General features: G+C 32.5%; 1 protein-coding gene across 1 annotated transcript in view; it reads right to left on the bottom strand.

Moving 5' to 3' along the window:
* The window catches only part of VTA1 (vesicle trafficking 1), an 83,028-nt gene that overhangs the window by 7,244 nt on the left and 55,339 nt on the right, over positions 1-20,445 (bottom strand). The window contains exons 6-7 of the mRNA XM_017649940.3: positions 10,715-10,888; positions 3,624-3,704 (exon numbers count right to left, since the gene is read on the bottom strand). Coding sequence (XP_017505429.1) covers positions 3,624-3,704; positions 10,715-10,888 — 255 coding nt within the window. The remainder of the gene's footprint in view (positions 1-3,623; positions 3,705-10,714; positions 10,889-20,445) is intronic.

Here is a 20,445-nt window from a genome sequence, read left to right as displayed (position 1 = left end):
CTACATATAGTAACTAGCCCAGGTTGTTACATATAGAAAGTCTTCAAGTAGCTTAATTAATATTATTAAAAATTACATTAATAGTTGGTCCTTGTTCTTGCGAATCAGAGATTACACATTCCAATTTTAACAGAACTTATTTTAATTTCCTTGAATTTTGGTGGTGTTTAAAAAGTAAAATACACAAATCAATATACTCCTCAAATGTAATTATTCATTAAAAAATCAAAAAGTTTCTCCACAATTATACTTTCAGTATTTTAATGACTTGACATTTGTTACCCATTAAACCTAAAATCAATTTTTCTGCTGTTCTGTTGGCAATTTGTTCAGGCATGTTTCAGCTTATACTTTTGTCTTGAATGTACCTAGCAGATTCTTTAATGGCAGTTCAAAAATTAAGAAGTTCTTGTCACCTATATCTATATGTACTATATTGGTAAGTGAAAAATTTACCTTAACTCAAGTTTGTAATTGAATATTTCTATCCTCCTATCTCAAGGTAATATTTAAATATATAAGGCATCCACCCAGAATTTACTGAGCTTGCTAGAAGAAAGCCCTAATGCTCAGAACTAATCTTATTTTTACAGCAGTTTGGCTGACATATCCCTTATTTATTAATAAGATAAAATACATATAGTGGCAAGAACTGTTACTTTTATGGTATTTATAAACTAAACTTGCCATTAATGATAAAGCTATTTTAAAACATATTGCATATTGTTCATGAAATAACAATTTTAATATTCATAAAATGTGAATGAAAATATTTTAATAGAAAATATAACTATAGATGTGATACATATAGCTTAGAGACATGTATAAAAAATTAAAACTCATATAAAATTCAGTAAGTAGATAATAACTAATTTATAGATTTAATTATAGATTTATACAGGGATGTTAGATTTATTTTTAACAAATTAAAAAATACGGAGAACTTAAAAAGCCATGTCATATAGTTACTTTTGCCACTTTGGAACACTTCAGGCTTTCTTTCACTTAAAAAAATATTGTCTACAAGTCAATCATAAAACATGCAGATTAAAATTTTAAATTCAATTAAAAAAATCTGCCTCCTAATTAACAATTCTTTTAAGTTAGAATTTAAAGATTAAATGGAGAAAGTGGAAAAGAAGGAGGGAAAACACATTTCAGGAAGAGAATAATCATTCAATTTCAGTTTATCTGATTTTATATTCAAGATAGTAAGTACTGCTTATTGCACCCAAATAAAAACTGTTTTTCTATCATTAAAATTTACTAGGAGTTATAATCAGAACCAGAGAGAGCACAGCGTGGACCTAAAAGGTGTTAAAATATTATAGAGGTTGTCTAATATAATACCTTTGCTTCTGATATCTGTGCCTATCCATTCCAGAATGCTTCAGACAAAACTGTCTTTATCATAAAGCAGCTTCCCCCTTTCACAGAGCCATCAGTCAAGTCCTCTATTATAGTGGGAAGAGACTGGGTCAGCACTGGATCAAAAGTAACATTACTTGGTGTAAAGAGAAATCCCTGCATGTCCAGATGACTTAGGGATTCATTTCCTAGGTTGATTTATCTAATGTCATGACAGGCTAAAATACTTAGTAAATATTTCCAAAATGGGTCTTTATAGAGACTCTGTCCTATTTAGTCAGGTAGTTCAATATGTTCATGTCAAGGACCCAGGATAATCTGATCTTAGTGTACTCTATTATCCTCTGACTTGAATGGAATGCAGACAGAATCATAGGGGAACCATCTGACCTGCAATAAATCTTGCATGTAAATACAAAGCTTAGTACTGAACTCTTATGTCCAGGCCACCGTCAAGATATGTCACTTAAATATTATTGTAAGACAAAAGTCATCCATGAATTCATTATAAAAATATTTAATATATACTAATACTAATATACACACATAGTATGTATATTAAAAGTTGGTAAGTACTAAGCATTAAAGAGAAAAATGTAGCAAGAAAGAGGTATAGGAAGTATTACAGGTGGAGGTGAAGGTAGTGCTGGTGGTTATGAAACCACTATTTTTAGTTTGTGTTTAATTAGTCTGGTTTTGTCTAGTTAGTCTAGACTCTTCTTATGCATTTAAACATATATGTACATGTAGGAAGATACAGTTTTGTTTAAAAAAATGTTTTTTTTTCCTAAACAGGGTCATACTATATTTAATGTTGCACAACTTGGTTTTTTACTCAATATGTCTTTTTTACTCAATATGACATCTTTTCACATGAGAGTTATCATGTTCTTTTTTAATGTGTGCACAGTATTCCATAGGGTAAATGGACTGTAACTTCTCAAGAGCTGGTGCCTAAGATTATTTTCTACTACTATAGATGATGCTGAAGTAAAATTTCTTTGTAAATACACTGTCTCCATGTCTAAATATTTTCTTCAGATAAATTTCTAAAAGTGTAATAGATGGGTCAAAAAAATTACATTTGCAATTCTGACAGTGACTTACCACTACTGATAAAAGTTTTACTGTGTACATTACCATCAACAGCATATAAGTGTCACTCCCTATGTCTTTATTAACACTGTAGATTATCAATCCTTTAAAATATTTTTGTATTTATTGACCTAAAACTAAACTCACTTTGCAATTTTGAGTTTCCCTGTTAGTATGGCTGGGCATCTTTTCATGTATTTAGTGCACATCTGCATTACCTATTCTACTGAATTATGTTTTACTTATTCATTTGTAGGAGCCCTTTATATATATGCTCTGGACATTAATTCTTTATTTTTGTTTGAATTTCCTCCTGGTCTTTTAGTTGCATTTCAACAATGTAAAGGAGGTGAGAGTATCTTCTGAGGTCTGGAACTTACTACTTTTTATTGGTCATACCTTTTAAGACACAACTAAATGATATATAAGAATTGGGAGATAGCATCTCATATGTATATTGTCCTGCTAACCAACTGCTCTAACATCACTTTTGAATATATACTTCTGCCACACTGATTCACCTGACATCTCTTTTACCATTAATTCTCATCCTGTGTGATCCAATTTCTGGATTCCCTGTTCTGTTTCACTGAAATACCTGTTATCTTCATATATGTTCAAATTAGATTTTAGACACAGCTTTTACAGGGTGGGACTAAAGAGGGAGTCTGGAAACCAAGTTTAAGAGGAATATAGTATTTGTTAGGCAGGTTACCTGTGTATCTAGAATAGAGATATAATTAAATTCACTATGTTCTTTGATAATTTGCCAATTTATTACAGGTTCTTTTTTGTTTTTGTTTTCAACTATGGTCAGTTTCTCTCTTCTTAGATAGTATAATAACAGTGCAGATAAGGAAGATCATAATCACAACATAGTAATCTTGAACTAATCTAGCATAAGCTTTCGGCTACATGTTTGTGCCACTATATCCAGACTACACAAAAAGAGGAACTGTGAAAAAAGGGAATGACTTTGGATTTAAGTATTTTTGATAATATGAAACAACCTTGGTTCACTGGACAATCTAATAGACACTCCAAGAAATGTGTTTCAAATTACCTGGACATTCAGATATATGGTACTCCTAAGGTAAAATTACAAAACAACATCCCAAAACAGGAGATACTTTATTTCTCATAAAAGTCAGGTGACTTACCCTGGGAAACTGTACTGAAAAGTGCAGGGTCAATGGCTGGAATAGTCTGTGGAGTAGGTTGGATAGTATTACTTGTTACACCTGCAAATCAGAAAACCACAAATGGGTATAAAAGTGTTGCACCTCTTAATTATATACTAGGAAAGCACTTAAAATATCCTGGAGGAATCTCATTACTGTACTTAATTATTTTCTTGATACTTTAATGAATTACAATTTGATAAACTTATTTGATTCTGGAAGCTGGAATAAAAAATATGCAGGAAAATACATTTTGAGTGTTTACATATATGTACTGGCCACATATTTCCTATTACATACTTTGTCATGTCTAATGCTTCAATTTGCCTCTCATTAAAGCTTACCAAATACCTGCAGTAGTAACAGACCACTGTCCTACCTTTCAATTTCTCAGTTAATTCAGTAATTTTGGGGACAAAGTGGGATATCACAGTTTAGTTTAACTTATGGGTTAGTCCCATTTCATCACTCTGTATGAAATTACAAATTATACATTCCAAATTTTACAGTTCACAAAGTTTTAAGATGATATTTTTATATATCCAATAAGCAATTAGTCTTCCTGTTAAAGCATGTCATGACCGTCATATTCAGTGAATAACTAGCATTATTGATTAATGTTAGTATGCTAGAATTGAAGATCATTAACCTAAAAAATTAATAGAAACTGTTGAAACTTCTCAAAGAGAAGTACATGATTCAAACTGCAGGAAAGCAAATGAGGATTAAAAGTTGGACTCAAATGGTCTCTAGAAACAGGGTTCATCTCCCCCAAGCTAATAGATTAAATTCAAATCATTTACTGTAAGCATTAAGGTAGTAAGGGAAAGACACCGGGATAAGAAGGGAACAAAAGACAGAAAATAAATTGGCAAGTGTATAGGGGCACAAATACACAGGCAATTAGAGTTGTAGAATGATGGTTTCACAGAGGGTGATCAAAGTCCTAAAATACAGTCTGCAGATATGAAGTTTTGACTTTGAAGGACTTTTCATTCCTAACCCAAAGGAAAATGACTTAAATATAAAATATTTTATATCATTTAATTTTGTTGTTAGGGCAAACTAGTTTCAGTTTGGAGTCTTTGGAACTATTAGGTCATGAAAAATCATACTTTTTAACTAAAAATAGAACTAATTAAAAATTTAAAAGTACAAAGAATACAGATGAAAAGTCAAGTACAAATGTTAAACAGTACACAAAAAATAGGTAAAAATCTTTCTTTCATTCTACTCCAGGCTACTTTAGGGCTATCACTGGTTTCTAGAACACCCTTCCATGCACATGTATGCATCCAGTCTTAGCATATGTCTTAGCATGTATGTGACTAGTCCAATGTCTACGTGTATAAAAATAAATGTTTTTTCCTAAGAAATTTGTGTTTTGCCTAAATCAAATTCCTCCAAATTAACTCCTTCTTCTATGGAGAGGCATACTTTGGTATACATATGTGTTTTGCAAATGGCAGTATGTCTGCATACTGTACTATTCTCTGTATTTTTTCACTTAATAACTCCAGATTACTATATAGAAATCTGCCTTATTCTTTTTAATGGCCACATAGTATTCCATTCTGTGCACAAATTACAATTTATAAAGCAATCTCTTACGGAGGGATATTTAGGTTATTTCCAATCTTTTGGTACTACAGATAATAGTACAGTGAATAATCTTATGCATTACATTGTGTACATATATATACATGTATATGTACATATATATGAGTGAAAATATAGGACAAACTTTAAGAAGCATAACTGCAAAGTCAGGAGATACACACATTTTAAATCAACTAATTCAGTGACTATCTTTTGCTTGATTTTAAATTAGCTCTAACCAAATTTATTAAACTATATTAACCAAATATATTAAACTATAAACATCTTACATAATTCTCCCCCATAAAACTTGAACTTTCAAAGGCACATAATTACATAATAAAAAAAATGTTAGAATGCAAGATTTGACAGGGATTTTCAGAGGCTACCTAGTCAAGTCTAGTGCTTTGAAGCAGCTTTACCTAAAACAGGGAGATGACTGAACATATTCTTCATACAGATCTTAACAACAACAGAAAAAGGTATGTAACTCACAAATCAGTCTAGCTATTAATGCATTCCCTGCTAAGTAACTGTGTTTCTGACTAAACTAAAATCCTCCAAACAATCCCCTTTCTCACAGAGAAGGCATACTTTTTTGGGTCAGCATAGTACACTAGTTTTTAAATACTTATTTGTACAGCCCCATATGATTAAATAAGTAAGCAATATTAGTTAACAAGAACAAAACAGAATTTGCAGGGAGAAAATTCAGTTATATAGTAAAATTTTATTTGAGCGATATTAAAAAAAATAGGTCTGCATTTTATTAAGAATTTCTGGGCACAATCATTCAATTAGGACTTGAACTGACAACACTGGGTACTCAACATGCCTCATGCAGCAATTAGAAGATGCTGCTTCTCATTTATCTTGATGTACATGAGCCAAGGCCTGTCCTTTTGGCAGCCATTATGACATATTCCCATGGGAGTCTAGTCTACTGGCTTAACACCAGCTCATAAATACCTGTTAAGTCAGTAAAAATGGCTTTTAGTTTATGTTATTTACTTATTTCTTCAGATGCCCAAAACTAGTTAGGTTTCCTTCTTTCTTGATTTAGAAGGATGAATTTGTCAATTTGCAAATGGGTTGCAGTCCCCTAGACCACAGTATGTTGGTGTGATGTGACCATAAAAAACATTTCTGGGGGAAAGAACTGTGTTGGAATGTCTTTCTGTCTATTATTTAACAAAAAAGAAGTATTAACAAGTAACTTCTGGTTAATTTTTAAGTAGATGATTACATAACTTATTAAATGAGATTAATATATATTCAAGAATTAAACATTATAAGACTTCTTATTAAATGCTAAGTTGTTCTGAAAATGGAGAAATAAGTGTTGGTTAGAAAATCAGAGAAGACTATCCAAAAAGAATAATTAAAGAGAACCCTGAAAGGGAGTACGGCATTCAGAGAGGCAGAGAAAAAGAGAGGGACATGGTATCTACAATGAACACTATATGCAAAGGGAAGAAACACCAGGGTTAGATCAAGGAAAACCTCAGTCTAGTCATGGAAAACAGCACTGGTAGAAACCATTAGGACAAAATACAAACAACTTTGAAAGCTGTAGAGAAGAACTCAAATGCAGTACATCTGACACTTAAAAGACTAATAGTAATAAAAGAGTTAAATTTTTGATCTACATATGAGGTGAGCTGCATTTATAGTTAGAAGGCTAGCATTAATTATAAAATAATTCTATTATTTAGCCTATTTGGATTTCTTACTGAGATCTTCAATATTTACAAATGCTAAAAAACGTTATGTTCCAAGAGAAGGAAAAACCTATCCACTGTGTTGGCTACATCTGCTCTTCCATGTGGTTAAAGCGCAAAAGGCAAGCACTGTGCCTGTCTAAACAATTGCTACCCTACCCTCCTTACTTCGTTGTGGAAGAGCTGAACACTGTATATTAGTACATACTATTCTTCTTAGCTATCTGAAGGATTTCCCTTTGATAAAAGTGCATCCTGGACCTTTATACAAGAGAAAGCAAATCATTCTTAAAGTGAGCAAGAGGGGAAACATCTGCTTTATTTATAAACTACAAATGTTATTTCATTTTCTATTGGGCTATTATGAACTTTTTTTTTACTGTCTTAAATGTAACAGAAAAAAAATCTGCTGGATTGGAGGAGGGGATTCCAATATCTCAAACCAATCTTAAGTTAGGGGCAAAATATTATGAGAAAAGTAGGTTTTGATCGACAGGATTTTAGTTCTTTGGAGGAAAGGACATGAAAGGTGACAAAAATGGTATCAGAAAGACTTGGGTTCAAATTCTAGTTCTGTCACTAATCAGTATGTTTGTATGTTTATTTTCTTGGGATAACTGCTTAATTTCTTTACAGTTTGTAAATAAGGGACAGCAATATCTATATAGTTGCTATAACACATTATAAAATAGCTCTGATAATGAAATTCTAAGTCTATGAGAGTATATGAAGTAATAAGATAGAACCTCACCCTGAAAAAGTTCCAAGATTTTTAGATTTATGCTCCCACTCTGAGGAACAAAAGAGAGAAAAAAAAATAGAGGCTCATGCCAGAGTTAACTGGATAAAAAGGAACTGTTCATGCCAGAAAAGTTCCTAATAAGACTACCTCTATCTTTAAGTCAGTTATTCTAAGCAGGAGTTGTCTGTTAGTTTGAATATGAAACTACTAATATGTTACCACTTTTGTTGTATAAAATAGCAGTTTCTTATGGTTCACCCTAATAGAGCCCTCTTACTAGAAGTAAATTTCCCTCTTATATATACACATGGCATGCTTACACATATGCTGATACCACAACTCTGCTCTAAGATATATTGTCTAAAAGCAAAACACCTTAGCCAATCTTTCTGTAAGGTCAATATTCTACCTCCAAATGTGATACTTCCCTTGATTCATAAAATAATTTTAAGTGTTCATTAACTTGCTATTAAATGCCCTGTCTTTCTTTGGCACAGAAATAGGAAGGAAGAGGGGAAAAAAAGGAAAAGGAAGCTAATTTGCTGAACACTGATTTTATGTTAGGCATAGTAGTAGTTAATTTTCATATCTTTTCCCCTTTGTAATTAAAACCATCATGAGAAGTAAGTATGATTGATTTCATTTTAAAAAGAGGAAACACCTATGTCAAGAGAAGTTGAACAATTGAACTTGTGGTTTAGAAAGGTGTAGAAACTAATAACCAATACTGTATGACTTCAAAAAGCATTTTATTCTCACTTTGCCCATCTACAAGGATGCCTGTGTCAGAGGCTCTTGGTTAGTTTTTAAACTTATTGGTATAGTTCAATCAGTATTTATCTAAGGCAAATACATCTAAGTAGCTGTTTTTTTTTTTTTTTTTTGAGAGGGCATCTCTCATATTTATTGATCAAATGGTTGTTAACAACAATAAAATTCTGTATAGGGGACTCAATGCTCAATGCACAATCATTAATCCACCCCAAGCCTAATTCTCGTCAGTCTCCAATCTTCTGAAGCATAACGAACAAGTTCTTACATGGTGAACGAATTCTTACATAGTGAATAAGTTCTTACATGGTGAACAGTACAAGGGCAGTCATCACGGAAACTTTTGGTTTTGATCACGCATTATGAACTACAAACAATCCGGTCAAATATGAATATTTGTTTGATTTTTATACTTGATTTATATGTGGATCCCACATTTCTCCCTTTATTATTATTATTTTTAATAAAATGCTGAAGTGGTAGGTAGATGCAAGATAAAGGTAGAAAACATAGTTTAATGCTGTAAGAGGGCAAATGTAGATGATCAGGTGTGTGCCTGTAGACCAAGTATTAATCCAAGCTAGACAAGGGCAATAAAACATCCACGGATGCAGAAGACTTCTCTCAAAACAGGGGGGGTGAGGTTCTAAGCCTCACTCTGTTGATCCCCAATTTCTCACCTGATGGTCCCCCTGCGACTGTGCCTGTCTTAGGTTGTTCCTCCCTTGAGGAATCTTACCCGTCTCTGGCTAACCAGTCATCTTCCGGGGCCATACAGGGAAATGTAAAGTTGGTAAGTGAGAGAGAAGCCATATTGTTTGAAAAGGTTAGCTTTTTTCTAAGTAGCTGCTTTTGCTTGTCTTATTCTACATAGGGTACTGAATATTTCTAAAAGATAATAAAATATTTCAAACAACGTTCCATGAAATTTTACTTATAAAAGTAAACAGACATTGGTCTATTAATGACATAGACCATAAAGTAATGAAAAGTCAAGGTAAATATTCAGAATGACAAGATAAATGAGATCACCATTAAAATTACTAAGTTCATCAGTATTCTTAAAGACAAAAATATTAGCAATAATTGCAGATTACTTAAAGTTGAAAGTTTTAAAATAGGAAAGAGACTCATCATAGTTGCTAGCTACAATGGTTAAAATAGTAAACTTTTAAATGTTACTTAACTCATGCAAAATCATCTAAATAGTTTGGGTAAACAGACAAACTTTTAAAGTCAATGTGGTAATGGTGTGTTACATAACGCAAACAATAGAAATCAGCACTCAAAGGATGGATGACTTTCATTCTGTCAATGAAATATTTTGAAATGTGTATAGTTCACTACCTTATAGACTACTCTTATGCTGGGATAAAAGTAAAATTTTAAGAACAATATTTGGAAAACAAAATAAAGATTTAAATTATGGTTTTAAATGCCCTTCCTATTTGGAAGCAAGGGTAATATTCCGTCAACAATACAACTAAATGGAAGAGTGCCTGCAAGGGTAATATTCTGTGTACAATATAAGCAAATGGAAGGGCGCATACAACTTTAAAAAATAACTTTACTGCTACTGACTTATTACTGGAGACTAATTTAATCAGATCTTTTTTTAATGAAGACACAGAGCACTGATTTATTAAAAAATAGCAGATACCTCTTCCCTGGACTTTTTTTTAGTCATATGTTTGTACTATTAAAAAAAAAAAAACAGAACACCTGAACTACCTCCTTTCACTTGTCTGTGATTCCACTGCTTCGAGATGCTGTGGTTCAAAGTCTGATCCCTCATCAATACCCATGTTGAGGGCAGAGATAGGGTCCTAAGGGAATGGGGCAAGAAAATTTAGACTTGCTATCACAGTGGGACCCTATCCTGTGATAACCTTGCTCACTTCTCAGCGCTATTCTTGAGCAATGCTGAAGGGGAAAGAGAGGGGAAGAAAACAGTAACACACATGAAAGACAGTGAAGCCATTCTTATTAGTAAGATATAAGGTTAATAGTAATCAATGTATGTAAATGTTTTGTCATTTCTCTAAAAACTAAAATACAACTAATATTAAAACTTCAATGAATACGACTTAATGCTTTGTGTGTGGGCGGGGGGGCTCAGGTAGAATTTAAAGAACTCATCATGCTTTATGACCACCATTATGAGGCACGAATATGGTAAGTACAGTTCTTACTATGAAAAGAGAGTATGAAACCTGTTAAGCTTTACTTTTTTGTACCTGTGCTGTGAGGCACTTCCGCTGGCGTATTAGCTGGAGCATGGGCACCGGGAGGAATCTGTATTCCACTATAGCTGCTTGATGGCATGTTGCTTGGGTCATAAGCTGAAGTTGATGGCTGTGGTGGCTGCATGGGCAGAGCAGTTGCTCCAGCATCTTCATTTTCTTCAACATCTATTATATAACATATGAAATGCTGAAGTAGGTATTTTGAAATTAAAATGCCAAATATTCTTATTTTGCTATAAAGACATGAAAAACACACTTTCAAATGCAATTTCTATTTAATGCAGTTGATAAGCAGGCTCCATCTCTTAAAATAACAGGTTTTAATGTCTCTTCTTTTCTTAAAACATTTAATTGTGCCTAACAATATTATTATCACTTTAAGTAAATAGCAATTTTTCAAAATCTTTGGTGTAGTATATTTTTCTTAAAAATAACCCTTCTTTAAATCGAGTCTTTAAACTTATGAAAAACTGAGCCTATTTTAGCAAAACATGTTACATTTAGGCTAGCCATAAGAACTTCTTTCTGACAGCTGCTCTCTACTCAGTATTTGTTTAATTGCTGTTAAATGATTATCTGTGTTTGTTGTCAAAAGTATTAAGTTAACAAAATCAAAGGAAAAAATTTCATATGGAGCTGTGTAGAAAGGAGTGTAGGGGACTTTGTATCAATAACTTTTGAAATGCAGACTTTTAATATAAACTCTTATCATCAGCTGAATTTAAAAACTACTTTGAGAAAATTAAGTTTTGACAGTTTATTTAAATGAAAATAAAAAATAAATTTTTGTCTTATCATAAATATACATGTTCAATGTAGGTAGTTTTAAATAAGAAAGTCAAATCTACCTACTACTCTGAGATATGCATTTTACTATGTAATCTTATAGATATATTTTGTACTTCATATATGATAAAATAATTTCTTCTATATGAGAGCTCTAACATTCATACATCTTAGAAAGGAAAAACACAAAGCAGAAACAAAAACAATGTGGAGAGTAACCAAAAGCTGGTAGAAACTAGAGTGAAGCTGGCCAGAACAAGAACTGACAATCTGCAGATGAAGATAATAAATGCAGATGGGCTACAAGATGTTATCGACAATAAACCTTAATAAAAATAATAAATATATGGGGAAAAGGAATTGTGACCAGTTAGGGGAAAAAGAAAGGCTATAATAAAGGACCTCAAAATGATCCAGATATTGAAATCAGCAGAAAATAACTTTAAAGCAGGTACTATAAATATGTTCAAGATCATAGTGAAAGATGTAGTCATAATGAATGAAGAGGAAAAATTAACCAGAGAAAATAAAACTAAGAGGGAACCAAACAAACAGGCCTAATAGAAAACAAATGCCAAGAATAGTTGGTTTAAATCTAGCTATAGCAATAACTGCATTAAGTGTAAATGGACTTAACACTACTTTGAAGGCTGATGATGTTGACAGACTGAAAAAAAAGAAACACTTTTATACTTTTTCAGATATGTTTAAATTAAAAGGATGAAACAGATATACCATGTAAATACCAAGCAGACAAAAGCTGAAGTGGCTAATTTCAATAATTGGCAAAAAAGAATTCATGTCAAGGAATATTAGCAGTGATATAATGGGACGTTTGCATAGGATAAAAATATTAGGTCACTAAAAACAATTAAATTATAAAATTACAAAATTGCGTCTAATAAAATAAAGTTTCAAATGAAATTAAAACTGATAGAACTAGTAAAATCCCCCTAGTTGGAGATTTTAACACCCGTCTATGATTCATTCGCAGACACCACAACTAATAAATGCAGAATACATCCTTTGCAAATGCACATGTGACATTCACCAAGACAGATTGTATTCTGGTCATAAAATAAATCTTAGTAAACTTTGAAATACTGAAATCTTGTGAAGTTCTCTGACCAACACGGAACTGAATTAGAAATTAATTTAATAAGCTAGAAAAGCCCCAAATATTTTTAAGCAGTATAGGTAATCCATTCCTCAAAGAAGAAATCACAAAGGCAATCAGAAATATTTGAATTGAATGATTATCAAAATTTGTGCCATTTAATGGATACCATTAAATCAGTGCCTAGAGGAAAACTCATTTATCTTTTGTCTATTGTTCTGTTTTGTTTATGGCTCTGTCATTGAAGAATATCTTGTGTTTTCCTAAGGTGCTGAAATCATTTTTTATAAATGGCTATTATATTTTGTCAAGTGCTTTTTATGCATTTATTTTGTTGATATGAGTTAACGTTGATTGATTTTCAAATGTTAAATCAACCCTGCACTCTTGGTTAAACCTACTTGGCTGTGGGTTAGAAAAGAAAAAGGCCTTACAATAAAAAAAAAAAAATCTCTTTTCTTCTTAGCAAGCTAAAAAAATTAAAAGCAAATTAAACTTCAAGTACAGAGGTAAAATAATAAGGATAAGAGTAAACATAAAGAGAAAATAAAAACATTTAAAGCATTTACTGAAATAAAAGAATATGAAAGAAAAAGAAAATGACAGATTAAAAAAAGAGAAGATAGCTATTATAAATATTAGTAATTGAAGAGGTGATATCAATATGCATCCTACAGACATTAGAAGGAAAATGAGGACAATAAAAAATGTTAAGGCAATAAACTGCACAACTTAAGAGAAATGTCATTTTCCTTTTAATGTCTGCAGAATCATTATGAAACTACCAAAACTACCATAGACACAAACTACTAAAACTCATCCAAGAAGAAAATCTGAATAAATCTGAATAGTCCTGTATCTATTGAAGAAGTTGAATTCACAGCAAAAAAAAAAAAAAAGCTCTTACAAAGAAAAATGACTGACCTAGATCAATTAACTGATAAATTCTATCAAACATTTAAGTATGAGATAATACTAATCTTACACAAATACTTTGAGAATACAGACGAAGAGGAATTACTGTCTACTTGCTGTATGAGGCCCATGTAACCCTAATAGCAAAACCTCACAAAGACTTGAACACAGAAACTAAAATCCTTATCAGAATCACATCTAGACATATATTAAAAGGATAATATATATCACAGCCAAGTGGGTTTAACCAAGAGTGCAGGGTTGATTAACATTTGAAAATCAATCAACATTAACTCGTATCAACAAAATAAATGCATTTGACAAAATATAATATGCATTTATAAAAAACGATTTCAGCACTCTAGCAAAACACAAGATATTCTTCAGTGACAGAGCCATAAACAAAACAAAACAATGGACATATTTATTGCTGCTGGTGCAACAGACAAGAGAAGAAAGAGAAGGCATAAAGATTGGAAAGGAGGAAACAAATCTGTCTCTCCTTCAGGATGACATGATTATCTACACAGAAACTCCCAAGGAATCTACAAAGGAACCATTAGAACTATCAGGTAAATTCAGCCACGTTGCAAAATATAAGATCATTATATAAAAATCAGTTGTATTTCATATACTAGAAGCAATGTTTAGAAATGAAATTAAAAAAATAATTCTATTTACAAGAGGATCAAACAACATAAAATACTTGGAAATAAATTTAACAGAAGAGGTACAAAATCTCTACTCTGAAGAATACAAAAAATACTGCTGACAGAAATTAAGGCTTAATAAATGGAAACATATACTATTTTCAGGTATTGAAAGACTCATTATTGTTAAGGTATAAATTTTCTCTAAATTGATCTATATATTAAATGAACAGTGATCCTAATTCTAGTAGGCTACATTAAAAAAAAAAAGAAACTGAAAACTTTTTCTACAATTTACTTGGAAACCCAAAGGCCAGAGAATATGAAAATCTTGAAAATGAAGAGAAACACTTGGAAGAATTATACCATTCGACTCAAGATTTACTATAAAAAGGAGGAAGACAGTGTGGTATTGGTATAGGCCAGAAAATTCTATCAATGTAACTGAATTGAGCCCAGAAATAGAATAGCACAAAGTTAATTGGATTTTTGATAAAGGAACCAAACAAAATAAAAAAGGAAGGGAAAACACATAACAAATGGCCTTGTAAATAATAGGATACCCTATGGGGAAAAGGATTCTGAATAATAGGATACCCTTATGACATAAAAAATAGCCATAAAAATTTAAAAATAATAAATTATACTTTATCAGGATTAAAACCTTTTGATAATCAGACAACAGTTAAGAAAACAAGGAAGCAAGAAACAGACTAGGAGAAAATATTTGAAAAACACGTATCTGACAAAGGACTTACGTTTATAATTTTTAATCAACTCAGTAAGAAAAAGACAATCCATTATAAATGGGTAAGTATATCAATGTTTATAGAACACTACTCACTAAAGCCAAAAGGTGCAAATAACTGCAATGTCCCATCTATGGATGAATAAAAAACAAAATGTAGTATACAGATACAACAGATATTATTCAGCCTTTGTAATGAAGTTCCAAAACATTCTGGAACATGGATCAACCTTTAAGACATTATCTAAATGAAACTGACAGGTACTGTATAATTCTACTCATATGAGATACCTATAGTAGTCAAATTCATAGAGACAGAAAATAGAATAACGGTTACCAGCAGCTGAGGGAGGGTGGGGGGAAGATAGTAAAGGGGAGTTACAGTTTAAGAGGCATAGAGTTTCTATTTGAAAAGGTGAAAAATATTCTGGAGATGGTTAACAGTGATAGATGGAACAATGTGAATATACCTAACACCAACTGAAAAACTCATTTAAATGGTTAAAACAGTAAATCTTATGTATATTTACCACCATAAAAATAAAATAGGCAAAGGTTAATTAAAGATACTTTGCAAATATATATGAAAAGCCAGTAAACATATGCAGTATAACTCATTATCATTTATTCACTGGAAAATGCAAATTAAATCACAATGAGGAACCACTACAATATATGGGTCATAATGGCTAAATTTAAAAATAATTACAATACCAAGTGTAGCAAGGATACAGAACAACAGAAGCTCTAATACACTGCTGATGAAAGCATAATGATATATTGACTATGAAAATTACCTGGGATTTTCTTAAAAATTAAATAGTTAACCCAACAATTCTGCTCTAGTTATTGACCCAGAGCAATGGAACAAATGCCATAGGTTCACATATAACATACATTCACATACAACATGTGAAATATCTATATTAACAGTATATTATGATGCTTTAACATTAAGTTAATAATGTATTGGCATTTTATAGCTCCCATATTATCTAGCTGAAGGTCTAATTAATAGTAAATATTTCTTCAGCCTAAAACATGTTAAAGTTAACCATACCTTACTTAGGCTTTCTCAATAGAGAGGAACTTTAATTACTAGAATTTTGACATAAGTAATTACCTTTATTAGTTTCCATTGCTGGAATACAGGTCATTAATAATAACCATCTAAAAAGAGTATCATTTTGTAGGTACTGAATTCAAGTGATGTGCAAACCTAGAGTTTGAATGTTAATAGAATTACCTTCAGTTGAGTCTAAATTTTTCCTAGAACACTTTTTTGTTCTTATCATATGGCTTCCTTATGAACTTTTAGGAAATATGGTGAATTAATTACACATAGTACCATTTTCAAAAGTACTCTCTTTTTCTTACTCTAAATTATCTAAGGTATAGTATCTATTATTTTTTACTGGTTTTCCTTGAATTCAATTCCAGAATAGACATTCTTTAGGTATAATACCTTTCATACCCAGCATCTTTTATGTAAGAGTTAATTAAAAAACACAAGAATATTAATACTATACTGAGAAAAAGAAAAATCAAGGTTTTAAAAGACTTTCCTCTTACATATTCAGATAATGACATCCTGTAGGGCCCTAAGCCATTTCTGAGCAGACATTGTTAGATGTTATGACATTAACACCTGATTATGACACCAAGTTATGCTTTAACAAATCAAAAAAAAGTATACAGTGAAAATATTCTCCTTTATATTTTAAAGGATTTATTAATAGCACACATTTTCTACTATCCAGAAGCTCTATAAAAAGGGATGAAAATAATGAATAGAATTTACTTCATCCAGTGAAGTAATTTAGCTTCATTTAAAACAGTGTTTGGGAAACAAAACAAAAATTATGCACATTTAATCATCTATTGCTAGTGTTGTTATAAAGGGCCTAAAACAACCATTTCTGAATAAAAGAGAGCATGGTAATAAGCAAAATGTACTATTTCCTACTTTCAAGGGAAAAATGTTGAAAATTTTAGAGAAGTCACTGACACTGAAAGAATGCCTAAAAAACAAAATCAATCATTTATTAGGCATTTCAATGTAGCTAAAATGACACATGAAATACGATTTATAAGTAAAACTTGTATTTAAGAACAAGGATATCTTTGTGGTATATTTAAGAATATATGCATAACCATATACAAGAGATAAAATATCTCCTAATTGAAATCTTTGAAGTTAATGATAAATGTAACATGTATTATTACATTTACTGCAAATATTAGCATGTAAAAGGCAGCTTAAATGTAATCAGAATGGATGTAGCTCTGCTTCAGTTTCCTTTGTAGTGTAATTACTAAATGTGAAGAAAGATTCCATCTTTGACTTTAGTCCTTAAGCTCCCCCATTCTTCCTGGGTGATCTAACATTTTACTTTGTCTTCACCTCTTGCTTTCAGGCTGTCAACGCCAAAGTTGTATTTTTAGCCCAGACATTCTACCAAAAACTATCTCATTGCCAGTTGGAGTCCTTCAAGCAGTAATCACATTAGCATCTTAGTGTCTTCTCTTAATTTTTCCCACCAAACCTGCTCACCTTGTGTTAGCCATTTCTTTGAATGGCTGGAAACTAAGGGATTCTCTTCCATTTCCCTCTTCTCCCACATTCAACTGTCTCTAAGTTCTAATGATTACACTTCCTTAACTCTACTTTCTTCTCTTTATCTTCTTGGCCAGTATCTACTCAGGCTTTTGTTATTTATTATATGGGTTACTAACAGCCCCTGAATTCATTTTGCAACCAGAATTTCTCTAATTCACTCTCAGAGTTTCTTTCTTTTTCCTTCTTCTAGTTCTTCTAGTCTGGCTCGTTCTCAATCTTCCTCCCTGCTTTAGAAGAGGCTGTTTTGTTTTTTTCTAGTTGTGGCATACTTCCCTTTTTCTCTGCTTAATTTAGTTCACTTTATCTTTTAAGACTCAGTTTAGGCACTACTCCTTCCACCATGTATATATTATAACTGCTTATTAGCCTATTGTACCCCATGAGGATGTAAATTGTGTAAGTTAAGGGATCGTGTCTTATCCAACCCCAGGACCCTGGCTAATGTTGGCAAAATGATATTAAAAAGAAAAAAATGTTCCTTTAAAATAGAATGAAAAAAAAATTGAAAAGTGCAATGACAAGGGTATATCCTGGCAACTGGGAGGCCATTACAAATTTAGGGCACTACATCATACCTGAAGCATGGAAGTGCTTCTAATAATGTTGGTACTATGTTCTCAAGAGAAGGTTAAATTATCATGTTGATTGTGCAACTGAAACATTTTCTTATAAGGATCAATGGGGAAGACAAGTATGTATTAAGGCTTTTTATCTAATGTCAAACTGGTTGAGGAAAAAACTGCAGCTGCTTAAATGCAGACAGAGTACAGACTTTAGAATCAGTTCAAATCCTGAGTTCTATTAACTAGTTATTAGAGCTTAGATAGGACTAGGGACTGAATTAGATAGTATGTAAAATGTTAGCACAGTGTCTAATACTTAGCAAGTGATCTATAAATTATAAATACTACTATATATTATGAAGATACTTTATTAAATACTATATATTTATTTATTTATGTTTACTAGGCTCTCCCCTACCTCAAGTCCCTCCCACAAACCCCATTACAGTCACTGTCCATCAGCAAAGTAAGATGTTGTGGAATCACTACTTGTCTTCCCTGTGTTGCAAAGCCCTCCCCTTTCCCCCACCCCCCACATTATACATGCTAATTATAATACCCCCTTTCTTATTCCCCGCCCTTATCCCTCCCTACCCTTCCATTCTCCCCAGTCTCTTTCCCTTTGGTAACTGTTAGTCCATTCTTGGGTTCTGTGATTCTGCTGCTGTTTCGTTCCTTCAGTTTTTCTTTTGTTCTTATACCCCACAGATGAGTGAAATCATTTGGTATTTGTTTTTCTCCACTTGGCTTATTTCACTGAGCATAATACCCACTAGCCCCATCTATGTTGTTGCAAATGGTAGGATTTGTTTTCTTCTTATGGCTGAATAATATTCCATTGTGTATATGTACCACATCTTCTTTATCCATTCATCTACTGATGGACACTTAGGTTGCTTCCATTTCTTGGCTATTGTAAATAGTGCTGCAATAAACATACGGGTGCATCTGTCTTTTTCAAACTGGAGTGCTGCATCCTTAGGGTAAATTCCTACAAGTGGAATTCCTGGGTCAAATGGTAAGTCTATTTTGAGCATTTTGAGGAACCTCCATATTGCTTTCCACAATGGCTGAACTAATTTACATTCCCACCAGCAGTGTAGGAGGGTTCCCCTTTCTCCGCAACCTCGCCAACATTTGTTATTGTCTGTCTTTTGGATGGTGGCCATCCTTACTGGTGTGAGGTGATATCTCATTGTGGTTTTAATTTGCATTTCTCTGATAACCAGCAATGTGGAGCATCTTTTCATGTGTCTGTTGGCCATCTGAATTTCTTCTATGGAGAACTGTCTGTTCAGCTCCTCTGCCCATTTTTTAATTGGATTATTTGCTTTTTGTTTGTTGAGGAGCGTGAGCTCTTTATATATTTTGGATGTCAAGCCTTTATCGGATCTGTCATTTACAAAAATATTCTCCCATACTGTAGGGTACCTTTTTGTTCTATTGATGGTATCCTTTGCTGTACAGAAGCTTTTCAGCTTAATATAGTCCCACTTGTTCATTTTTGCTGTTGTTTTCCTTGCCCGGGGAGATATGTTCAAGAAGAAGTTGCTAATGTTCACATCCAAGAGATTTTTGCCTATGTTTTTTTCTAAGAGTTTTATGGTTTCATGACTTACATTCAGGTCTTTGATCCATTTTGAATTTACTTTTGTGTATGGGGTTAGACAGTGATCCAGTTTCATTCTCTTACATGTAGCTGTCCAGTTCTGCCAGCACCATCTGTTGAAGAGACTGTCATTTCCCCATTGTATGTCCATGGCTCCTTTATCAAATATTAATTGACCATATATGTTTGGGTTAATGTCTGGAGTCTCTAATCTACTCCACTGGTCTGTGGCTCTGTTCCTGTGCCAGTACCAAATTGTCTTGATTACTATGGCTTTGTAGTAGAGCTTGAAGTTGGGGAGTGAGATCCCCCCTACTTTATTCTTCTTTCTCAGGATTGCTTTGGCTATTCGGGGTCTTTGGTGTTTCCATATGAATTTTTGAACTATTTGTTCCAGTTCGATGAAGAATGTTGTTGGTAATTTGATAGGGATTGCATCAAATCTGTGTATTGCTTTGGGCAGGATGGCCATTTTGACGATATTAATTCTTCCTAGCCAAGAGCATGGGATGAGTTTCCATTTGTTAGTGTCCTCTTTAACTTCTCTTAAGAGTATCTTATAGTTTTCAGGGTATAGGTCTTTCACTTCCTTGGTTAGGTTTATTCCTAGGTATTTTATTCTTTTTGATGCAATTGTGAATGGAATTGTTTTCCTGATTTCTCTTTCTATTGGCTCATTGTTAGTGTATAGGAAAGCCACAGATTTCTGTGTGT

This window comes from Manis javanica, chromosome 13 (assembly GCF_040802235.1).
Source record: "Manis javanica isolate MJ-LG chromosome 13, MJ_LKY, whole genome shotgun sequence".
NCBI lineage: Eukaryota > Metazoa > Chordata > Mammalia > Pholidota > Manidae > Manis > Manis javanica.
This window is presented reverse-complemented; position numbering and strand designations above follow the sequence as displayed.